Raw genomic sequence first — 25,632 nt, 5'->3', positions numbered from 1 at the left:
TCATTCTCTTCTCTGGGAGCAAGCAAGAGAGATGGATAAATGTCCCAATACCTAGCCTTTCATATTTATTTTTCTCAAATAGTAGTATCATTCCTTTTGGATTTTTGTAAAAACTAGGGTTTTTTTTAAACAAGCTTGAAAGATAATAAATCTGTTTTAGAAACAGTTCAATGGGCTTATGTGGTTTGTGACACTGACTATACTACACACAATGGGGACTCAGCAAGCACTAATGTGACTAGTCATCTGTAAACATCACCTGCATTAGGACTAGAAGTGCTTTTTGCTACGTGTAGCAGTGTACTCTCCAATCTTGTTCTGCATTGCAATGTCTTCATATGTAGTCTTCCGATTTTAATGACAAACCTCTTAGTTTTTTCCCCTTAAGATTCTAAAGCCAGATTCCCATGTGTTTAAATCTCCTCTTTGTAGTGCCCATTGAGCTAACATGTTCTAGTATTGCATCAAATCATCTGCAAAACATACACAGTGATTATCTGACAAGTCAATTTACTAACACTGACTACCTCTCCCCTTAACTACTGTAGTATTTTTTATATATACAAATAGCCACGCATATACATTCCAGTCGGATGGAGGCCACCACACCAAGAAAAATACGCGTCTCTGGGTGGGACAAGGGAGATGTCTGCAACAGGTACGTACTGACAGATTATTGTGATGTTAGGCGAAAAAAATGCAAGTTTTGCTTAAAACTTTAGTACTGAATCAAAAGCAAAAAAAAAACCAGAAACAAAAAACCCCACCCTCACCCAAATGCCAACCAACCAAAAACATTCTCAAGAAAAATGAACACTTGTTCCTAAAATACGATTGCATTCACCAAATCAGACTGCAATCCTTTTATCACTAAAGCATCACTCAAAATGAAGAACAAAATAATTGCTTCAATGTTCTACTTTAAAGCCTCATGCCTTAAACACTATATATTGGTAAAATACAGGCAAAAAATATCTATGGATACATATATTCAAGATCAACTCCTTTTTAAAATGTTAATTTTGCTCATTTCTGTAATGGCTTTCTATAGAATTTTCTTATGTGAATCCAGACCAGAAGAAACTATAAATCAAGCCAGAAGTGACCAGTAAGACAGAGTGACCAAAAGCAGTTCTTACCAGACTCTACAGGCAAGTACAGGAACAGTGGAATAAGGAATGTCACCTTCAGGGTGACAGCAACAGCCTAGGCAGCTACTTTCATCATTAAGCTTACAATTCATATGTTCTTTAAAGGATAGTAATTTGGTATCATTTTCTTCACCCATTCCTGCACACCAAGCTTTACCTACTCCTTGTAGAAAATATCCTATAAGGATAGACAACAGTATGCAATGACTGAAAGCACTTTAACACTGACAGAGTAAGTTTGCAAATATTAAATGGGCAACAGATAAAAATGCAAACAAGTTATGCAAAAAGCAAGGAATATTTTCTGCTGGTTTAAAACTCTTACATGACCTTAAGGCACTTACATTTACTAATAAAGCTTTGCAATTACCTCCTGTAATTCCATACCCACGCCCTGCACTGATTTACAAGTACAGAAGTTCTGAAAGACATCAGCTCTGGGAAAACTTTGTCAGTACTTCAAATCTTTCTCTGTTCTCACTTGTGTCTGTCACTGTGCCTGTAAGCTAGTCAGACCAACTGGTCACTCTGAAAGAAAAAAACCCCCAAACTAAACAAGTTACTAGAGTCAATCAGAAACCCATTGCTTGTTTTTTTGTCGTTGTTGCTATGTTGCTTTTGTGTTTGTTTTTTTAAAAAAAAGAAAAATAAAAGTATACATTACTGCTTTCCTATTGGATGAAATACAAAACACAGCTAGTTTTAGTCTAATAATAAATTATGTCAGAGCAGGCAAAAAAATAACATGCTTTCCTAATACTATTTCTTTGTGATTACATACATCTTGTTTTGCATTCTCTAATAAAGCAGCAGCAGAAGGAATGGGAAGGGAACCAACCAAATCTCAAAAACATCAGTAGTCCATAAGTAACGGACTGCCTTATTTACAATGGAACATCCAGTTATTTATAATGTGGTTATTTAGAATGTACCATAATAAATGACTTTAGAAAATTATTCCATCCAAATGCAGCTACATCACACTTATTCGTTTTGCCTGGCAATTAATTTACCCCCAAATTTGCAGTCAGAGCCTTTTACTAGCTGTGATAAAGCAGTACCTTTTAAGAAAACCAAACAAAACACCTTAGTTTTATTTTTCATACTTACATATACAGAAGTTTTTGCATTAAAAAACCTGAAAGCCAAACCATCTGTACATATAATACAACGATTAAAGTCTCCAAGAATAAAATCTTAAATTTGCAAGTTTATTTGAAAAATCATTATATTAAATAAAGCAGCATTAAAATCCAGCAAATGGGGATGAAGAGGAAAATAATAACCACCTAACATTTATATTCTGCCCTCCCCACATAGCTTTCATGCCAGTTGATGTTTACAGTGTAACCTGAAAAACCTCCAAATTCTGAGTTTCTTTCACTTGTCTGAAATGATACTGGTAGGGCCTGCACTGGTGAGCTACAAGAACTTGTCTTCGGAAACAGACAGTCCATCTGTATACTTTAAGCATAACTCCATATCCTGTTTCCGGAGTTCTCTTTTGTTTCTTCCCAAGTAAAGCTTTACTTTTCTGTGCAGCTTTCCAGGCGGTGAACTGTGTGCAGAGCTGGCAGACAATTCATTAAGTTCTTTGTTTACAGCAGTATCAGATACCTCAGCCTCCAGAACTACAATGTGCTGCATCTGTTGATGATTATCACATAAATCACGATGCTTCTTGACAAACGTAGGATTGGCATCTGTTTTTTTCAAACACTTTGCTGGTAGAACTACTGCATTATTTAATTTTCGTTTTGGCTGTGATAGGTTTTTATCACTAAAATCTGTAACTGGAGTCTGAGAATATAAAGTACACATGCCTTCCTGAAAACACTGTAAATTCTTTTTATTTACTTCTGGTTCCAGTATTTCTTTACTGAATGGATCATAAGCTTGAGGCAAGTTCTCCATGCATGCATTGTTATCCTTCTGAGGGGGTGGCTGTAAGAAATTTGATGATACCACATTTTCTCTTAAGTTTGCAGCACAGGAGCAATCAGTTTCAATATTTTCATCATTATTTCTGATCTTCCTTTTTAGTTCTGAAGGTTGTGACAGATGGCAATGAAGAACTGAACAGACAGATCCAGAAACAGGGGTAGGTATTGGTACAGAATTCAGTTGTACTTCTGCAGGCTGGTGATCCAGTTTGAGCGCCCTCATTGCTGTATCCTTCCACAAGTAACTTTTCAATGAAATGCGTTGCTTTTTCAGTTGTTCTTTCAGCTCATCCGGTCTAGTTATCTTTCCAGTAATAGAAGAAAAACATCCTGTACTACATTTTGACCTACAATTAAATTGTTTAAAATCAGTAACGAACACTTCAAAAAAACATGGGTAACAATTCCATATGCAAGTGATTCTAGAAAATCAACTGAACTGACAAAGCAATTTTTGCTTTTACTTTAAAGGGAAGATATATTTAGGGTAGCAACACATTATTTCTACAGGAACAGAGCACCTTATATTTGAATTTGATGTTCTCTTATTGATTTCTGCAACTCATAAAATTGTTTTAAAAATACACAAAGTAGTCTATTATTTCAGTAAAATTTCACAGTAGTATACAGAACAAAAGTTAATGAACATAATGCAAAATTTCTACAAATACTTACAAATATTCTATGATATATACATACAAAATTAGCATAGTTATATGATTTTCTTGACACAGTATTTCAAACCTAACCACTCTTGAGTACTTTTAAATCACAAAAGGAATAAAGGCCTGCCTTCACTAGGCTAGCAGTTGCATGACTCTTTGCGTTTCCTTTGATGTCACTAAGAATATCTTTGTCTTTTTTTTAAAAAAAAAATACTTATTCCTTATCTTCCAAATAATTTCCAAAAAATCAGAGCAATCTTGAATTGAGTTACTGTTTCAAGTAATGAAGATACTGATGCCTACAGTCCAAGACATAAAACATGTCTTTCTCTCCCATTTAAGCTTTTGAGCTATGAAGAAAGGAAAATCTGCTTTCTTTGTCCAGCACAGACAGGATAGAAGCCATGAGAGCTTAGTATAGATTGGAAGACCTAGATTAGACTAGGAAAAGTTTTTCCACTGGTAAGGTCATTCTGACTGAGGAGGCTACCATCTGCTGTTCTTAGGCCACTAAGAATGACAACAAAGTTTGTAGAGCAAGATGTCCAGACATTGCTGTCCTCCTGTCACCAATATTTTAGTACAGCAGATCTTGCTTTTCTGAGGCAGAAAGATAGGCAGGACAAATTTTGGCAATTCCTTTCACTCTCATTTTCCTGTGATGCCATCTGCACTTCTAATTTCTGCTTTATAGAACTGAATTCCCAGATACAACTGCATTGCAAATTTCAGTGATTTCAGAGCAAAAAATATTAATTTATTCTGTACCAAATCCACAATTTCAGAACAAAGTATCTTTATGTTCAATGTTTTAACTCAAGAGTATTTAAATTTTAGAACATGTAACTTACCTTCTCATTTTTTTGGCATCATCTTTGTATTCAACAAACTCATAAACAAAATTTGAGATTATGTCATCAACAACTTGGTACTGTGTGCTGTGCGCAAAATTTTGGTGCTGTTCACTTTCAAGATGCTGGAATTAAAAGAAAAAACAGAAAACAAATCTAATACTACAGATATAAATATACAAGTCATCAGTACAATATAGAGGAGTAAGTAAATATCATTCATTTATTACCAGTGTCTCTGAGACATGAACTACTTAGTGCCTTCAGGTATCATACAATGAAGCAGCAATCAAGAATTAAAACCTACAAGCGAAAAAAATACCCACTTGCTGCTTTTTAGGAGATATATTCAGAAAAATCTTTTAAGATACACAATACATTAAACTAGCAAGTAGAAACCACTGTTGATACCACACTTAAGAAATATGACTGCTGTTAAGGAATACTGGACTGAAACCAGCTGGAATTAACTGCTTAGCATTAGTAGCTAAATTTGCTGAAGCCTTAGGCCACAAGCTGTGAACTTTCACCTAATACACTGAAACTGCCTATTTAAGTAAAAGGAGGCCCAGAGCTGGTTTGCGCCAGGAGATAAGGAATCAAGAAAGGCCACTACCCCCCATCAGCAGAAGCTGCCACCTCAGAGATAAGGGAAGAAACAGTCTGCTGAGACACAATGACAAGACCCACTGAAGAACAAGGAGACCCGAGACCTTAATATTATTGGACTGAACCGTCACACGAGGGGCAGGAAAACCTAAGACTGTAAGGGTATAATTGCCCAGGGATTTCTTTATTCAGGGTCCCTCTCCAGAGGCATCCAGCTCAAGCTGCATCTTTCCACTGTGCCAAATAAACTAAGATTCTTCCTGAGGCTCCACTACAGGATGCATAGGGTGGAGAAATTTCTTTAATAACTGTATCAAAGCATATACTTGACATTTCACATACTATTTGCAGATCGTCATATTTCTTCCCACAACATTCACAATATCCTCTCTTTTTTTTGTCCTTCTGAGGGAGCTGAACAGGAGTTCCACAGTCCTTCTCACTATTTATTTTGTTTCTGTTAATAGAAAAGATATATTAATGAGTATCAAATATGGAGCTGAGCTCTATACTTGCCTCTCACAGTACGTTCATTCTTATTCACTTAAAAAAAATAGCAAAAGCTTTATTTACCCTCAAATTATTTACATTGTTAATCAATGCTTAGGAAAAACAGAGAAAAATTACATATTGATAAAAAAAAAGAAAATTATTTACTGCAAAAAGACAGCCAGACCCTGTAGAACTCTACGTAAGCATAAAACATACAGGTTAGTACAGATGTACTACTATCACTGACTCAGAGTAAATAATGCAAAATTGCTAACCAAAAAACCCTCACTTGACAAATCAAAGGACATATGGAAATCTCTGGGCATAGCTGATAAAAGAAAAGACTTGATAAAATCAAACCAGAAAAAAAAAAGGAAAGTCTTCTAACATTGCATCCACTGTCAGTATTTCTGATGCCAATAAAACATGCAGCAAAACCACCTGGTCTAACAGATGACCTCTCATTCTTCAGTAAAAGTAAAGAACAGTCACATTTGTTGGTTATAGGCAGGTTTTGAATATGCTGACCAAATGCTGTTTTGACCTGTTTTTATAGGCACAGGCTAAGTGGAAATATGAGGAAATGAACCTAAAGGTGTTCCTGGAGATTAGAACATGAAGAGGTTTTCAATAGCTGCTCCACAACCTTCAAAGTCCTCATCTGGGGAGAGCTACTGTTTCCTGCAATTCACTATTAAACCACCTAAAGATGATCAACTAGTGCTAAAGCAAAACCAGTGTCTACTTCCCTTTTACTCCAGAGGAATAGTGCCATCTCCCTGTCTAGCCAAAAATCATTCTGACAGACTTTACCAAGCATGTGCAGAGATGTAAGCTCAGGACTTTACGTCAAAAAAACCTGTCCTGAAAATCTAACTTACAAAGCATAGCAGTGTATTGCTCGGCATAGTAAGGGTATACTGCTTTCAATCAATAAATCTTAAGTTGGTAATGCCTGCCCCAGCATTTGCTGGGTTCCACAGGACAGTAAACGTACACAGTTAGGTGGCACCTATTACACCAGCCTTTCCACCTTCCCTCTTTACCACTGTAAAAATCACAACAAACAAGTAAAGCAGGATATAAGCAACAGAATTCAGCATCTGAAGATTGAGTAACATCTACAGGTCTTACCCAACACAGAACCAAGCAGAACTGACAACTTCACCTCAACATGGTTTTCTCCCAGATAAAATAAAACAAGTGAGCACTCCCCCCTACTCTCTCCTGAAACTGACATACCTCACATTTACGTGCAGAATATGAAAAAAATCTCCCACCTAAATCCCTCTTTGGCATGTGCCAGCCTGAAAGATTAAATAGGAATATTTACTCAAACGTAACTCGTGAATTTTTTAATGTATCATATTCCTTGTATCCATATAAACGAAAGGAATATTCTCCTCCCTTTTTTTAACACTTCAAAGTTCCACATACAGCAAAGCTTACTTTCACCTAAGTATCTTTAGCCTCTCATGTGAATCAATTTTAGAAATCAATGAAAGAATCATTAATACTCCAGATATGCTAGGTAGAGGAAATTCAAAACAATAGCGTGATTCACCAAAAACCAGATAATTAAGACTCCCCTAAGTAGTTTCAAATAGTAAAATTGATTTACTGAAAGTTCTAACTGCACCTGGAGTGCTCAAATAGACCCTGAATACCAAAATCTATCATATAAACACTTGCCGTAAGACCAACTGCAATTCTACTAGGCAGCTGGCATCCACTTTTCATCTCTGAAGAGTTGAAGCCATATTTGCAGAGTCTAATTTCTATGAATTAGACTTTATCAACAACATGCACTTTTTATCAACAATGATTTTGCACTGTGAGTCACTGGTTTATTTTTTTTTTTTCTGCCTACTTTAGCATTATACCAAAAAGTATCAAAAGATGACTTAGTAATCCACTTCCTGTCAAATACTTACTGGATGACATCCAAGATGAGGACAAAGAAGAAACCAGTGCCAGAAAGGAAAAAAATATCTTATGCTGACCCACACTGAAAGGACAAGGCCACATTTTTGGATGTACGCATCTGTATGTCCAAAAAAAGGACTAAAGACAGGTAAAGAGGGGACAGAAAGATAGACAGACACGAACAGCTACAGTGTGGCAAACACATCAGCTCAGACATGGCTATTAGTATTAAATATCACACAAAATTAGAAGCAGAGCACTTATTTTAGGAAACAATTACTTAGGATTAATTTAGAGAACCACCCTCTCCTCTATCCACTCCTCAATTACAAGTTTTCAACAAACCTTTGCTTAGACTGAGTTTGCTTTTGACCAGCAGGATGCTTCCTATCCACCTCAAATGGACTATACGGTTTTGGGACACAGTAGTTCAGAACTGGAAAACTGGGTAACTGCAGATAAAATGGTCGGTAGTGGCTGTATTAGACAAAACATTGAAACCATCAGCAATGCATTAGAACCATAAGAAATGAAAAAAAAAGGAGTTAACAGCACAAATTACAATCAGGTCAAAAATATTGAAAAGAAGTATTTCTCTTAATGTACATAGAATGCTAAGCAGATAAATATCCTAGAACAAGTAATTCCTTCTTTCCTATAAACTTGATACTTTCTCAAAATAAATTTGCCTTGAGTTTCCATAGGTGTCACATATTCCCTGGGGTATGGCTTTCGTGCCTATTTACTTGCCTATCTATGTCTACCCAACTTGAGAGTTGGGTAACCAATAAAACTAACAATTTGGATGATTGTGCAACTGTGTTCCTGTGGAAGTAGCTACAGCAGTTCCCAACATCCAATGCATTGTTTTTTTACCATTTTACCATTTTCCCTTTTTGAAAAATTTTAATCAATACATCATTCAAAATATAAAATCTGACCTTTTCATTTTCTAGAAAGGTAATTCTCCTGTACACCACTGCACTCCGAACTAGCAACTGTACCAGTGATCTGAATATATTAAAAATGTTTAAAATAGGACATGCCAAAATTCACATACTGAACCATGTGACCAAAATGCTGATGGCAGAGTTCAGTCTGATTTTTTTTCCCCACATTGCTGTTACAAGCTACCCAGGCGGAAGAAAAAGAGCAAGTCTGGAAAAACATAATAGGGACAGCTAAGCATCTTGTTCTGCTTCCAAACTGTTACTTACATTGCATAAACATTTAAAAAACATTAAGTTACATAAACATTTAAAAGTGTTTCAGATGTTTAGTACCCAGCTATATTCAGAAGTCAAACTCATACATATTTATATACCAATTTCTTGTACTTAGAACTGTGATTGTCCAGTTCTCCCCCTATTCTCATGCCCCTCATGCCTACTACACCAGCTCACAGTATAAGACCAGGTTTAGATCTCTCTTTTAATTTAGGAAAGTGTCAAAGAAATCAGGTCAAAGAATTTGGAGCTTATGAAGATCATCATAAAGCAGAAGTTAGTTCAGAATGTAAAGTACAGAATATGCTGTGCAGAACTGCACATTTTTTATAATTCATTCTTCTCTCACTTCTGGCAAACTGGTACCTCCTTACACAACCAGGTCTGATTGATTACAGGACCAGAAAGATATGAAAATTTTAAAGGCTGAAAGTATCAGATTTCATGCTACTGCGGATATTGAAATAATTTCGTTTTTTTTAAAAAAAGAAATGATTGAACAGGAAAATAAACCTAAATCAAGGGATGATTTTAACTATAACAACTTCCCTTTCCTTACACCTAAACAATCTCTGCAGGAGATGAATTTTATTGAGTTGAGACTACAGGACTGGAATTTAGCACAAAGTTTAACTGGTGTTTTGGTCTAGAGGATATGGATCTAAGAAAAGATGTCAAGGTTCAAAGCTTCCACGTTTCCTTTTGATTCATATGGCTCTTGGCAGAACGTAACCCAAAGAAACCCACTCTCATGATCTACAAACTGGAGATGCATACTAACTTTTCACTTCCGTTACCTATCGTAAATGTTCCCTACCATACTACTACTTGCTCAATCTCATTCAGTGGCTAAACACAAATAGCTATGCAGAGCATGCAGACATGAAAATTCTGTCTTACAATAACAGGACAGTATGGCTGGCATCTAAAGTCAGGAAGCCAAAAGGGAACTGAAATCTGAAGGCTACTTCCTTAAGGCTTACTAACTGTTTGAGAACCATATTACTGATGCATGAAGACAACACTTACCAACTTCTGTCTTCCACCTTGACAAATGGATTTTTCAGTCTACCTGCTCAACGGGGGGAAGAAAAAGGAATTGAGAGAAATACTTTTCTTCATTCAGCAAGCTGCTCCAGTAGCGGAGTAACTGAACAGACATTATTTTAGAACTTGTTATCTACATGTTTTGACAAACTCTTGATTTCAATAGTTTTTCTACATGCTTTCCTTCAACATACAAACTAGAACGCAGCAGCACACTTGAACAGATGAGAACTGCAGTACATTTTTAAGCATTCAGAAAATAAAGCGAAACAGACACCTCTACAAATTCTGAAATACTTACTTCTTGACTTTTGAGCAGCAATTTGTTTCCCCTATTGAAAAAAAAAAAAAAAAAGGAGAAGGCATAAAATTTCTGTGAATATTATTCTGCACTTGACTCAAAGATTTAGCTGTAGCTAATTAAGTTACAAGGGTCTGCCTGTGTTAATCATGACTTCATACACAGTCACAATGAATTTTCCAGGAAACTAAGCTCATTAGTACTTCAGAAGTATGGTGACATGTTTCCCAAATACATATATATATATTTTTACACCACACACACACACACACAAAGTGTTCTCCTTGAGACATTTATTTTTCCTAAACCCAAAATCAAATGAAAACCACACAAAGGTAAATTTATACCCTTACCCTCTCTCCTCCCCCAAAATATCATGCCATGGTTGAAAGCTGATTCTTAAATACAGTTAACATTTTTACAACACTGCTAGCTAACTAAAGCTGTAAACTGCCACCAAAAACTGCAGACAGAAACATCTTCCAATTAAAACAAATCTACTCATTTGAAAGTATTCACACAGGTTGGTTTTGTGTTTTGTTTTGTTTTTTAAAGCAATTAAGATTAAAATTAAAAGGAGTATTTTGTTTTCAGAAAAGAGTAAAGTTTACATTCAAGTATCAGCATTTAGCTGTAATTGGTTCTGGTAAAGGTACAAACTTGTATCTTAGACTACTTGCAAACACACACACCCCCTTCTATCCATAAACACTGACACACAGATGATCTAGCAGGAGATTTCATGTGGCCTCAATAATCAGTCAATATTGCATTCCAAAAAAACCCGTAACATACACTAGATGGTATGTTTCCATTTACGTATCACAGATCCCCACCTGGACTAGATAACTGTACAACTTTACATGTTTAATTTATATTACAAAGCAAGTGCAGACAGAGCACACAAAACAGCTAAAAGTTTTAGTGTATGATAGTGGGACACCGAAATCTGGAGAAATCAAGATTTTCACATGCTGACTGCATTATTGGCAGAATAGCTCAAAGATACTTTATGCTACTTCTTTTAAAAGACTAGGAACGAAAAGATGCTGACTTGGGCAACTGACAGATTCTCTACACAAGTTTCTTCAGGAAATGTAACTGTGATTCTTCAAAATGGTCCATCAAAAGGGAAGGGTTTCTAAACACTGTGTCATAGGGAAAATTATACAAGGGAATTTAACCACAATCTACATTATACTAAAACCAAACTACAAATTTATTACTTATTATTTTTGAAGCTGGCAGAATGGAAGTTGCAGACAGTTGGGTACTTCTGATTCTTAGATATCCTTTGCAAGAGTAAAGGTCTACACATTATTTAATCAATGCTACTATGGGATTTATTTGTTAATAATACTGCTATTTTTCAAATGTTTTTGAAATTAATTCATACAACACACTGGTCTGGGAAAAACTGAACATGAGCAAGACTTTATTAAAAAAAAATCTGTAAGGCTCACAGCCTTGCAGTGTATTTCGTACACCTGTGTTTTCCCAGTTAATGAAACAAACTGCATTTTCACAAATGGCAAAGAGCCACTTACCACATCTTTAAAAGAACTGCCTGCTCTTTTGATTAGGTAGAGCTCCTTTTTCTTTTGTTCAATGTAATTTTTAACATCTGGCAAAAAGAGGGAGAATTATACTCAGCTGAGTTTATTTTGTATGCTTGAAGTAATATGTCATTTTTAGTATTTTGAATTCAACAAAATAATTAAAAGAACATTGCAAGTTCAGGTTAGGCTTCATCAAACAACAATATTTACCATCAATATGAAGTATCTTCACTCCCCAATTCAAAGCATTGGACAGTATACTACCAGAGGGGATTAAGTCCTGCAAACAATAAATTATATTAGTAATATTAAACAATATATAGTTGATTATGTCAAATAATTACAACATGTACTTGAAAAGCTGAGATCAAAGTGCAGATGATTTGCTTCTTGCCAAAGGACTACTGCTCTCCTCAACTGACTTCTCCTCTGTGTCACAGCACTTCACTATCAAAAGATTGTATTTAACCTTTCAAAAAGCCAAAACTGTTCTCTATTGTCACATTTTGTAGAAAGATTTTTAAGACAGTGAATTTATACATTCACTTTAACTTCAAGAACACTTCTCAAACATTAGCTATTTTATATATATATATATACACACACATATATATATACATGCTAGCTAGATGATAATACTAGTCGTAAGACTCTACAGACTTTCAACTCTTAAGGAAGCACCCAGAAAGCATGACCTAACAGTTTTACTTAGGACAATCCCTTCACTTCTGCCTGTGCATTCCATGAGGGACTTCTCTCTTAGAACTCCAAGATCACTGTTACTACTGCTTGTTTTCCAGAAGAGCAAACCTGAAGTTTCTCAAGCACAAATTTGTTAATTACTTGGCTTACCTGCTCTTTGATTGCTTTTTCAACTAAGGATTTTCCTCTGCTCATACCTACCTATATTAAAACAGAAACACATTTTTAACAGGTAAGAACTCATTTCAAAAAAGACAATTTACAACTTGCTAACAAATACATATTTCAGCTATGATAATCTCCTTTTGTTCACTGTACTGCTATTTTTCATTAATTCACATCTTCCTCACAGGATTATGGTTGATACAGTCTGGGGGAAGAAAAAAAAGAGTCAAAAAAAAGAACAAGTGCTTATTTTCAGCCAAAGAAGGTCACTGCATGGCTGAAGCAGTGTTAGTGCTGGAACAACACAGAACAAGCAGCCAGCGACACACAGCAAACCATGAGTTTTCACCAGCTAGACCTGTGCCAGATTAAGCTAACAGTCATGAATATAATCATAGCCTCGGTCTTATCCCCATCTTTTCTCTCACCAGTGCATCTCCTTTTGTACTGTATGCCATTTATTCATAATGAGCATGTCTTTACCTATCCAGGCTATTTCCAAAATCAGGTGATCTCACCAATGTAACACTAAAACCATCCCACAGACTGGCTTGCAGTCAACTTCCTAAATAAGCACTGTGTATTTAGTACAGCTAATTGTTTCTAACTGTATTTTGAAAGGGCGTAAGACTTGCCCATGTAAGAAACTTCACGTAAACCTGCATGAATTCAAATATTAACTATTGCAATTAACATGATCCTCTAAGAAAGAGCTCAGAAAAACTTAATATTCATAATGTTCAATTTTAATTATTTCCTTGGACTACTATCAAAAAGTGCTTCTGTAGATACCTGCAGTAACAGCATCACAGCAGCCAGATTTTAATAGGCTGTGTTGCTAAAGAGACAGGAACCATTCACTGGATGACACCGCAAGCCTACCCATAATTGATTCAGTTGTCAAACATAACAATGTCAATGTTTAATTGTGTCAGATGTACTATATTACAACAGATTTTAGTGTAGTCTGCTTATTTGCAGAAAAGGCTCCTTTTTTAATTACTTTTTGAAACTGCTTAATTAGTTTAAGTTAGTTAGGTTTAACAAGTTAGCCTGAACTAGTTTAAAAGTATGTTTGACCTGTTAAAAAAAATAAATGTTTAAAACCACCTTATTCACCCAAGGAATATATTGCCATCTTCAGGAAACAAAATAGGAAAAAAGTAAGAGTATATCCCACAGGTTGTACCTGATTTGCAGTTCTATTATTAAGAAACTTACTGTATCTCCTATCTTAAATGAACTTCTGTCATGTCGATCTTTTCGGTTGCTAGGATGAGGTGAACTATTTCCTCCATTATGTGCAGATTCTGGGCTAGGAACAGGAGAAATCTGACCAAGAGATGGTGCAAATTTTGCCTCCTTTTTATTAGACACCAGATAGCTGATATCTTTACTAAGGAAACTCTCCACTCTCTAAATATAAAGATATAAAGCAAATAATTAGTTCAAGACAATAAATCAGTAACTCAATTTTATATTGCATACTTTAAAGTGACAAAGCTTCTAGAATAGTTAAAAACCATTGAATTAATGAGAAGATATTTTCTAAAGATCTGGATGACTATTACAATTGAGCTGTAGTCCTAGTCACAAATTCCAATTTCAATTTTTTAATCTTGTAATCTTTATCAAGCTCTGTTTTGATTATTGTCATTCTTTGAACTATCTACCTGTAACACTTTTCAAATGGAAAAATTCAAACACTGCATTGAGAAATAACAGAAGAATTCAAGCTAAATCAGAGTTTATATATGCAACAGAAATTACATAGAATTGCTCAGCCAAACTTAAAGGCACATTTATATGTAACTTAAGAGTTTGCAAGCAGCTATGAATTTACTGAGTTTAGAACCAGTAGAACAATTAAAACTTCAGGTTAGTTACGTTTCACACCTACAGTATTCGTAATACTTCTCAAAAAGGTAGAAGACTTAGGTAGATTTTTGTCTTGCTGAATATGGAAATCTTAGAATATGTGGGTTTGCTGTGCTTATTCTCTTCCACTTTGCTCCTTCAGTCTTTTACTACCAACCGTTGTGTGATTATCAGCTCTATCTACCTTGTTACTTCTAGCCAGTTTATGTAGCTTAAAAGTGTTTTCCTCTTCTCTACTAATCAGTATGGAAAGCACAAATCACACAGGCAGCAAGCTTGAAATTGTGCCTTCCAATTCCGCTTTATGTACCTTTTACAGAAATGGGGACATAGGCACTTTTGCATGCACTCCACACAAGAAACAACAAAACACACATGGCAGCTGAACTTGAGGGTGTTGAACACCTCGGTAGGCATATACTCCTCAGAATAAAACAGAAAACCTTCCTTTTCAGTCTTTTATTTGCAACCTTTACCTTTCACATATGAATTTCTAAAATTCTGGTTTAGGGAGAAAGACAGATGATAGCATGCACTTATTTAATGCTAAATGTAAAGGAGATGCATTTAACTTGAAACCACATTATCGCTATTCCTTGCCTCTACTATAACTTCAGACAGCATCTTGATTTACAAGTTTCAATTCCATAAAACTGCTCAGTGCAGCTCTGAGGTCAAAGTAGTATTGCCAAAGCCACGTTCAGTATTATCTAGCAATTTAAGCAGATCTCTTTTGCTTCTGTGGTTACAGGACATTTAACTGGCAAGATTCCTCAACACTAATTCAAAATATTCAACTTTAAAGTGGACTAAGCAATTGCATTGCTTGAGTGTTACTAACATAGCATGCACTTGCTTGTATTAGTGTTTCTTCCATACAGAAGAGAGAATTAGGGGGGGAAGTACTAAGATGCTTACAGAATTTATTATTTAAATAAGAGTATTTAAAAATACTCATTAACATACTCTGTGCAGAAAGTACTTACTGAAGTTACCAACTTCTAGTAAGCATATGCAAAACACTTCCTCTAATCTCTTTCAGGTTCAGTTCAGCAACTTTTGTTAGTAATGTGTAAACATGTCAATATAGTCAGAAGCAGCAGGAAAAAAAATCATTTCAAACAATAAAACTTAATTTGGATAAAATTTTAAGCAAATTAATAATCAAATGAAAACAAGCATTTATATTAAACACTTTCGTTACAATTCGCAAAGCAGCTTCTAGCAAAAAAACCAAAATAATTTGTTCATAATGTTTAATACAAACAATTAGCTTAAGACAAGCATAAAAGAAAATTCCATCACTTATAAAATACAAATAATATTAAAATGCAGTTATAAAAAAACATGGAAAAGGCATTCCACATGCGCAGTTTTCTTCTAGTTTCATAAAGGTCTCTGCTCATTAACTTACCCCTCCTAGCTCTTTGAGGTCCCTTCCTATTTTTTCAGAGATCACATTTGACGGAATATCGAGGTAAAACACCTTCCCAGTGAGAGGCTTGTATTTATATTTCTCTGGTTTTCCTATATCTTTTTTCACATTCTTCAGAGAAGATCTTATCTTTTCTGGTTTTGCTTGCATTCCATTTGCTGCAAAAAGAAAAGGGAATTTAAAAGAACTGTGTTTTATGAACTGTGTTTGGTTTTTACTTTTTAAAAAGGAAAATTCCTAAGTTATGGATATGGCAGGGCAATCTTCCATGCAATATAGGATTTGGAAAAAATAGCTGTATGCTAAACACGTCAAAACCAGTATATCATTAATAATACTACTACATATAACCCTTAAAGGTGTCTTCTTAAAATCACATCCTAAAATGGACTTTTTATTTCAGTTGCTATACAATACCATCAATTTTCTCACCCATCTGGCAAGTATTTGCGATCTACTACACTACATACGCTACTTGCACAGTCACTGAGAAGAACACTATTTTAGAACAGAATCTGTCTCATTCATCTGAAACAGAAAGGATTAATATAGACTCACCATAACAAAAAACAGTCAAAAGTAACTGAAACAGCAAAGAATACAAGACCTAGATCCTACTATTTATCTGAATTTTGAGCATCTACCAGAGACGCAGGAAAACTAAACTTTTCTAGTTATGAACATTCTTTCTGTCCCAGTGTATTTTACTCTAAAACTAAGAAACCACATACAGCAATTAAACTGTGCTGATGAACTTTCCTGATGCTCAATGCAGAGCTATCCATGTGACCTAACTGTTAGGCTAGACATTTTAATAAGCAAATAAAAAAAATTCAGTCTGAGTGAGAAATAAGTCTCACTTCTCCAGGAGATCTTGGAGTGTGGTAAAGTTCTACAAGAACATCAGCCCAATATTGAGCAGCAATCAGAAAAGAAAAAAAAAAAAAGAAATTGCTAAGAAACAGAAAATAAAATGGGTAAACTTTTTATGCCACTTCATAAATGCAGTACTCAGCCACAGCTTAAATACAACCTGCAAAAGAGATTTAGAGGAATAATACAGATATACAAAATCAAGAACACAGAATGGCTAAACAGCCTATTCCAGTAGAAGAGGTATGGGAGTCAGCTACAAAATGAAAAACAGGAGTTGATTCTCTGTGCAACAGGGCAACCCTGTGTAGCTTGCTGCCAAAGAATACTGTTGACATGAAGATGTAATTTCTAGGGGAGGCTGCACAAGTACAAGAAAGAGGAATACTTTGAGGGGTCCTAAATCCACAGAAGCAACACACAACCCATGAAGTCCCTGTAGCTAAACACAGCTGAAAACCTGAACATTATTAGGTGACAGTAATTGTACCTTCTCTGTTCATACATACTTCCACAGGAATCCATTTACAATGACAGAGGACCACCCAAGATTTGCACATCATTAGTTTTACACTGTCTTTTCTTCCCCACTGCCTGATGCCCTACTTCTAGCTGCTTCTCTTCTGGAGAAGCTCAGAAGAAACAATGAGAGCTGCTACAGGCAGTGAGCAGGCCTCTTCTGGAGACAAAAAACCAACATGCAAAACAGTCCCTCCCTGAAATGGTCTTAGATGGGAGAGGGAGCAGAACCACTACTCACGCTGCAGGATTCTGAACACACATGTAAGTGAAGCAGGAACAGCAGTCAGATTTGTATAATTAGAGAAATAGGGAAATGGGGAATCTTAGGATAGTGTTAACTGATTCAGAATCTGAACAGAGAAGATTGATTGCACGTGTGCAAGTGAAATTCCGAACATGACCAGGGATCGAATATGGTATTATATCCAGCACACACACGTGATGGCCAGGCCAGCTCAAAAACTAACACACTAAATACTGGAGTTACGATTGGAAAATACATATTAAACTTCTTAGGGATAATAAAAAAGATCGGAGCGAGTCAGCAGTACCGCAGTAACAGTGATGAGTCTCCCTCACAAAGCGACTGCGGTTTAATACCCCGGGGCCACCCCGGTACCGGCAGAGAGCTGCCCGGCGGCGCAGCGGCCTAGCGCATTTCAGCTCTGCTCCTGGCTTCTCTGCACTGCCAGCAGCTTGCAGCAGACAGCAAGTCCGCCAGCTGCCTTTTCAGGTACACGCTTTTACGTTTAATTCCTCAAACCACGCAAAGGTGGTTTCGACTGTCCGCCACTAACAAAGCCGGCGCAAAGAGCTCTCACCCACCAGACCCAGCCCAGCACCCGGCGGGCCGCCGGCATCTCACGAGAGCCGGGAAGGCGGCGGCGGCCGCTGAAAGCGATCCCGCCGGCTTTCGAACAGACTGGAACCCCCCACCCCGAGCTCCGAGCCAGGGCGCACCAGCTCCCCCCGCCCCCTCCCCGGTCACCCCCAGCGACCCGCCGCTTACGGGGAGGCGCTCCCTTGGCGGTGGTCTCCACAGCGCTCGGTTTCATCTTCCCGCGAAGTCACATCCTCCTCTGCTCTCCAGCCGCCGGCACACCTGCGGGGGGCAGCAGAGCCGCTAAGCTCCCCGCGCCAGCCCGCCTCCCCCAGCGGCTCCAAGCCCGCCCCTCCCGCCGCAGCCCGGCCACCCGCGCCCCCGGCCCTCTCCGCCGCAGCCGCCGAAGCGGGAGCCGGAGCGTGTCCCCGCCGGTGCCGCGCCGCCTCACCCGGCTTCCCGCCAGCGCGAGGCCTCGCGCCTCCACGCGCCGAGCACCCAGCGGCGGCCGCTGCCCCGCCGCGGGCCGCGCCTCGCCAACGGTCGGCCCCGCGCGCGCGCACGCGGGAGAGGGCGGGCTGGCTAGGGCCGCGCGCCGGGGGCGGGCTGAGGGATGCCGGGCCGCGGCGGGGAGGCGGGGGGAGGGAGGGAGGGAGGCGGGGGGAGGGAGGGAGGGAGGCGGGGGGAGGGAGGGAGGGAGGCGGGGAGAGGGAGGGAGGGAGGCGGGGAGAGGGAGGGAGGCGGGGGCACGACGGGCCGCGGCGGGACTCCGCCCGCGAGGGGCAGGGCGGCAGGGGAGGCGGGCGGCCGTTACTGCGGGGGTAGGGCTACCCCCCGCCTCCCTGCTTCGCTTCGGGTCGCCTCAGGGATCGGCGGAGCGGTGGGCGCTCTTCCCGGCAGAAATCGCGGGGCAGGGTCTTCCCGGCAGGCCCGGGGGCGCTCCTAGGCAGCCGCCTGGTCCGGTGAGCTCCGGCAGCGCCACCCTGCCGCCCGTAGAGGCGCGGTGCGGGCCGGCCGGGGAGGGCACGGCTCCCCCGGGCCGGGGCGCGGGCCCGGCGCAGGACACAGCTGTGCGGGGACGTGTGGGCTGTGACAAGTGGCTGCGGGCCTGGCCGAGGGTGCTGCACGTTGTTACTGAGGAGGGCTTTGCCTCCGGCCATCACGACCCCGTCACTGCTTATAAATTATATATGCTATTCTGGAAAATTATATATATAAAAATATATGTATTTTTATATATATATATACACATTATATATATAAAAAGTATATTTAAAGTGATTTTGTAGGTTAAAGTACATTAAAAAGAAACCACCACCACCCCCCAATTAGTAGTTGTTAGCATCTGAGAGGCAAATCTTGTTTTATTCAGCTTAATCTTTCTTATATTTTGTTTGAAACTTAGTGAAAATAGCAAAAAATAATGTTCCTGTAGAGCAAGTAAAAAGCTTAGCTCAGTGTCAACTAATAAAGTTACAACTGTACATATGCACAACGTGCCTTTACATTTTAAAGCTATGCCTTTATTTGGGGATTTTATGTCCTGAAATGTTTTTGTTCTTTTTTCTTTTGTCCTGGCTAGTTGCAGATACTAGGAGTATGTAAGCTCCTTGGGTTTAGATACTGCATGTTCCTAAGGTATGGAACCTTGCCTATACAACCATACAGCAGGATTTGTTCAAGGAATTAATATTTAATGGTAGCATTAATACTAGTTAGCCACTGTTTATTGCATGAGGAGCTTGCCAGGGTATATGGTCATCACTAGTAGGCTGTGAATGTTGGATCAACCAGGAGACAGACCTCTGGATTTTTTTCACAGGAGTGACAGAAGCAAGAGGAAGGCCAGATTAATTATTCTGCTGTGCTACAGTTTATGGGCTGTAGGCTGGGAATTTATCTTTGTGCAGATTATTTACATGCTCCTAAACCCTTTGTTGCAACAAGAGGAAATATATATTTCATGTCACATAAGAAGGATTTAGAAGATTTATTGTCATTTAGAAACTCAGCTTATTTACAAAATAGTGCGCAAATACTCTTAATTTCAAAAAATTACAGAGATGCTTATATATAAGTAGAAAACTAATATTCAAATTATTGCTGCTTATACATAATGGAAATGTAAAATATTTTTCCTTTGATTTTTCTGCAAGTTTTGAGCATAGTCTTGCAATACGTTTTTCTGTTCCTTGACAGGTTTTTCTTCTCCAGGGATAAAGCCATAGCTGTATTTCCCCATGTAGTTAGTCAGGTATGTACATGTGCTGCTCAGTCATTGGATTTAGTTATGTCCTTTCTCCAGTCTTCTGTCTATACCTTCCTATATTGTAAATTTGTTGAAGCTGGATTATAAACATACAAACTAACTAGTACAGCATATATTTGGAGAAATTGTAAAACACTAGTATGGCATTTTCTGTTTTGGGTGGGTTTTTTTCCACCTCAAGTGTCTTTTTGTCAAATCTTGTTAGGACCTTTCAGGGTTTCTCGACTCCCTGTGAAAGCTCTATTTTTTTTTCAAGTCAGGCTTGTTTTAATAAATCATGTCTTTTTTTTCCCCATGCAACTTTGACCTCAGTGGATCTGTCCATCAGAGCTGTCTCCTTTAAAGCTATTTGCCTTTTTCTTCCTGTGAGTCCTTTTTGTGGTCTGTCAGGCTCAATTATCTTTTGAGGCCCAGTGATAATGTCTGGTCTTAAGCATATTTTAATCCATCAAATCTCAGTCTAATTTAGGGAAATTAGGTATCCTAATATTAGGGAGTTTGTCTTTTTGATGGTGATTTCAGTTGAATGGTATTTAAGGTTTAGTGTTCCTGTGCTGTCAGTGGTCTGAGAATATATGGGACAGCTGTGATATTAATTGTAACCTTCCAAGTGTATAGTATATATACATTGCATATATGTTGTCACATTGTTGCCAGAGAAAGCAAGTATTGAAGAATCATTGAGAGTTAATTGCTATTTCATGCCAAGAACTTTTGTTACATATAAAAAAAATGTTTTGGTGAATTATTTTGGGGAAGTTCCCACAAGTTGCTGCTGTGCTGTATTAGTTCTGAAAATAACTTACTCACAGAGCTGTCAGTCACTGATAAAAACTTACTGCTTTGGTCTTTAAAGATGGAAAAAAATCTTAATTTCAATCGCACAAATATTTTGTTTACTTTTGTACCTCACAGAAAGTTGTATTTTACATCTTACATGCCAAAATGCTTGTGCTTCACTGTGGCTCATCATCTTTATCAAGTTTGTCTTGATAAACATCAGTGTGTTTAGCAAGATGTCTGCAGTCATTTCAGCCCATATCAAATAAAATAGAGTACTTTTCCCTGGATGATGGAGTGGTATGATGTTCCTTGTTCCTCCAAGCTACCTATAACTAAACATTCTTCCAGCATTCAAAGAAATGTATTTCATGGTCAATGCTTCTAAGTTTTGCTTCACACTGCTCAGTCCATGATTCATATCCAAGTCGGTATGAATATGGAGGTTACTATGTAACATTTTGTGAGTGCAGATGTATGCTGTGCTGTGATTATCAGTTAACAGAGTTCTTTGAGACCCCTCGTTCACAGCTGCACCATCTACCTTCTCTCCCTTTCCTCTGTTGTGGCTGAGTGGGGATCAAGAGGAAACTCAAGTGGTGCTTCCAGTCTTTACCTGAGTATGGACAAAGGCAGTCAGGGATCACCACCATGTGACAGGAACTGAGAGAATAAGAGTTTCCAGCCTCACATGACAGTGAAAAGGGATATTCAGAGTGTGAATGTTCAAGCTGATTACACATCCTCAAGAATTCTAATTACTGGTTCACATCTTTTTGTGAAGAACTACTGTCATTCATTAAACAAAAGTAAATCTTTACCTGGGGGTGAAACTTTGCCTTTGGTGAATATGTACATTCAGATAGTTCTATCAATAATTTACTAGCCCAAATATCACCAGACTAAAACAGTGTCACTTCTTAACTAAACTGTTTTTAAAGTGGTTTGCTTTTGAATATCCTCCTTTATACGTATGACAACTGGAGACTGAAAATTCAGCCTTGAATGTATATAAAGCTGCTCTTGACTTCCTGTGTGCCCACCTCAGGATGCTCACCTCCCTAAGCTTTCTTACTTTAGGTGTACCGGTTCAGCGCCCCCCGCCCATCTCCCAGGCTGTAGGGGAAGAGATTCCCCTGTCTTTCTTTTGCCAGCAAGTCTACCTGATAGGCCAGGCTGCTGTCGTCCTGTTCTGTTGAATGGTGGGGGCCATACGCGGTTGTGGCCGTGCACAGAAGCCCTTTGTAATGCACGCGTGCTATCATGGTGACCCTGGCAGCCTAAGGGGGAAATGACAAGATACTGAGATTAAAATTACATTAACATAAAAGCCTGTAGTAGTTAATTCTTAAATGACATTCCAAATCCTGAATACTTGTCAGTTTTGACAATGCTGGTTTGGTACATTGGGGTTCCTTTTGTGAATGGCTACACAGTTGGTGGAAGACTTGGAAGAATTGTGTTTGCTGAAAGAGGTTAGATAGCTTTACTTGCTGTACAGTGGTGACATAGCTTGGGGATTTGCGTATTCCAGAGCACTGATGCCAGCAGAATGCAAGGCATCACCAAGTATCAATATTATCAGGCATTTTGGGTGGAACATTGTTCATAGATTAGGAAACTTACATGTAAGTCTTGATACGTGAGTAACAGCATAGAGATGTTCTCTTGATCAGCTACTGTCAGTTCAGTTGCCCACACACAGGTGTGATGACTGGGGGTGTTCTGCCTGGCTTCTTGATCCTGTTCCAAAGGGAGAGTTTTCCATAGGTTGTGCATCATTTGCACAAGCTCCATGCAGATGTCTTTGCATTTCAAGTGGAAGTAGATGGCTGTGTGCAGGCAAGTGGATTCAGCCTTATTTTCCTACGTCTACGTAAACTGAATCACTTTCTAAACTCCACTGACAAGATCACGGTTGCTTGTAATGCGGGAAAGTTGATGCCTAAATTCCATAATTTATACATGTGGGCGGCATTCTTCCATTTTAGCAAAGGTGCTGTGGATCTTAAGAGATAGTAGCAGGGGATACACACTTTTTACTCAACAGTTGGCTTGAAGGGCTGAGACACATACCTATGGCACAGGGTACAGCCCAGCGGTGCCTGAGCCCTTTCCTCCTTGACTTTATCCATTTCAGGATTCAGGGCTTCCTGAACCACTTGTTCCAACCAAGAGGTCACAAGTTTCTACCTGTCCCACAGGAGCAGCAAGTTTGCACTGACGTTTGGGGTAGGGCACACAGCCAGCCCCCAGAGCCACCTCTTCTGTGCTGGAGCGAAGAGCTCCGCAGGTCAAAGTGCTCTGTGGAGAGACAGAAGGGGCAGAGACAGAATGGCCTTGAGGCAGGCAGGGCACGCAGGATGGCAGGGGTGAGCACACGAGGTCGTGACAGTGGTAATACCCACAGTCAGTAATTTCAGTGTTTTGGGGAACGTGGGCAGGTAGCGTCACAGCTGGGCACTGCTCCACTATCACTGTGCTATCGGTACATTGTGACTGTAAATGGTACTGCAGCACTTCAGTCTGAAAACAAATGATAGTGAATGCTTTCTCTGCTGGGCAGGTGCCATTCCACAGCTGCTTGAAGTTGCTCCTGCTTGTGCCATAATGATCAGCACATAGGAATATGGAGTCTTTTTTTTCCCTCTCATTTCAATGAAAAAATGAACCAACACCTGTAATCCTCCTTTATCCAGCTGCATGGTCAAAATTGTGCCAAATTTGAGTCTGTCAAGGTGTTTTGTATAATCTCCAGTGAATTTCTGCAATTATATTTGGTAACTAAATACAAATTAATTCTTAGCTGCTTCAAAAAGGATAAATTTGCTTTTTTCTTAAGACTAAGAAAATACACATGACACTTAAATTATCATTGAAGATTTTGTGACTTCTCTTGCACAGACAGCTAGAAAGAAGAAAATAGAAGACGGAAGGGTGAAGAAAAAGAAATTAAGAGTTGCTGACTGTTCTTCAGTGATGATTGAAAGGGGGGAAAAAAATTGAGGCTGGACAGAGCAATGAAGAATAGCCACTGCCACTGCGTTAATTTTCAGTCTGACTACACATTTTCTTTGGGTACTTAAAAGGAAGTTTAGGAAATGTTTTCCATTTCCAATTCTATGATATGATTATTCCTCCATAAGGAGGTTGATACAGAATGAATTCAATAAATGCTTATTATTCTTGCTTAATATGTGTTTAATTCTGTCTGTGTTTGTCAGTTGTAGCTCTGTTTTGTGTAAATGCATATTATAAAGTAGTCTTCAGCTGCTTCTCAGGTTTATTTAAAATGAAAACTGCTTAAGATCAAGCTGGAGAAAGTACCTCATGCTCATTAGAAACCCAGACAGCATAGTGACTATGTTGGTAGGCGCTGCAGTGGCTCTTCAGTTTAAGGTAATACGCCTAAGAAATTAAAGCATACCCAGGCACTGAAGACAACTGCCTGTACAGGTGTTCCAGAGGAACTTTCTGTTCCTGCGTACTTTCAGGAGGTGCAAGCGGTCTCTGTCACAAAGGTCCAAAGCAGGGCCAGGCTCCCTGCTGGGGAGCATTCTCCACACACGGCTGGTGTGGAATCACCCGTTCTGAAGGCAAGGCTTGCTGGCATGAACACGCGTGGCTCCGTGCCAGTTAGACACACAGCTGAGGCAGCCTGAGGGGAGAGCACATTTAGCGTACTGCTACAGACGCAGCCACTGCCTGCTGCAGCGTGCTGCACACCCGTAGTACGAACACTGCAGCATCTCACTTGCCCATAGGCACTGCGCTTACTGAATCGGCCTCCTCTGTATGATTTTTTTTTTTTAATTACCCTCCCTATATCCTTTCTTTCATGCATCGCTGTTGAATTTTGGTTTCTGTTGTTTGAATTTTCTTGCATTTAATAGTGGTTGAATTTTATTTTTTGCATATTATAATGAGAGGGTGTGCTGGTACAAAAGCAACTCAGTAGCTGGGTCATTCAGACACCAGCTTTTGGGTGTGCTTTACCCGAGAAATGGACTTCAGTCCTATTCTACTGCCAAGAAGGTATTCTGGTATGGTTTTGGCCTTGGTGAAAATTATTCACACTGAAAAATGCTCTAGTTGTAAAGACACTAGGAACAAAGTTATAGCATACACTGCAGGCAAGGGGTACTGCCATGAGGAGATATTTTACACTGGTCCCCCACTGTGATTTTTCAAAATAACTTTACACTAGAAACTCAAACTATGGCCTAAGAGAAATAAAGCAGTAACAGCAGATTTTGGACCACACTGAATGAAATACAGCAACAAACACAAACTCTCCCTGTTTTGCAAGGAAAGAATTTGCTATAAGCTCAGTAATACTGTAATTTGTTTCTCCTGTACCATTAAAACAGACAAAAACTAGTGATTAGTGATGATGCAAAACTTTTAATTTACATGCA

The 25,632-nt window shown here is 38.8% G+C and overlaps 1 protein-coding gene and 1 long non-coding RNA gene across 3 annotated transcripts; one reads left to right on the top strand and one right to left on the bottom strand.

Moving 5' to 3' along the window:
- Positions 1 to 2,341: 2,341 nt before the first annotated feature.
- Positions 2,342 to 18,768, bottom strand: DBF4 (DBF4 zinc finger). Its single transcript, XM_055709216.1, is given in 14 exon segments — positions 2,342 to 2,578; positions 2,580 to 3,441; positions 4,611 to 4,735; positions 5,562 to 5,676; positions 7,983 to 8,114; positions 9,893 to 9,935; positions 10,212 to 10,242; positions 11,759 to 11,835; positions 11,981 to 12,050; positions 12,623 to 12,673; positions 13,859 to 14,053; positions 15,930 to 16,108; positions 18,355 to 18,447; positions 18,617 to 18,768. Coding segments are annotated over 13 exon segments (2,064 nt in total). The 5' UTR covers positions 18,401 to 18,447; positions 18,617 to 18,768; the 3' UTR covers positions 2,342 to 2,440.
- Positions 18,769 to 18,945: 177 nt separating this feature from the next.
- LOC114014899 (uncharacterized) lies at positions 18,946 to 24,408 on the top strand. Of its 2 annotated transcripts, XR_003558598.2 has the most exons (3): positions 18,946 to 19,803; positions 20,365 to 20,419; positions 24,119 to 24,408. It is a non-coding gene; the product is annotated as an uncharacterized LOC114014899 (long non-coding RNA). The 2 variants fall into 2 exon arrangements; XR_008732235.1 differs by having other exon boundaries at positions 18,946 to 20,419.
- Positions 24,409 to 25,632: the final 1,224 nt, after the last annotated feature.

The sequence above is a fragment of the Falco cherrug genome, chromosome 4 (assembly GCF_023634085.1).
Source record: "Falco cherrug isolate bFalChe1 chromosome 4, bFalChe1.pri, whole genome shotgun sequence".
Lineage (NCBI taxonomy): Eukaryota > Metazoa > Chordata > Aves > Falconiformes > Falconidae > Falco > Falco cherrug.
This window is presented reverse-complemented; position numbering and strand designations above follow the sequence as displayed.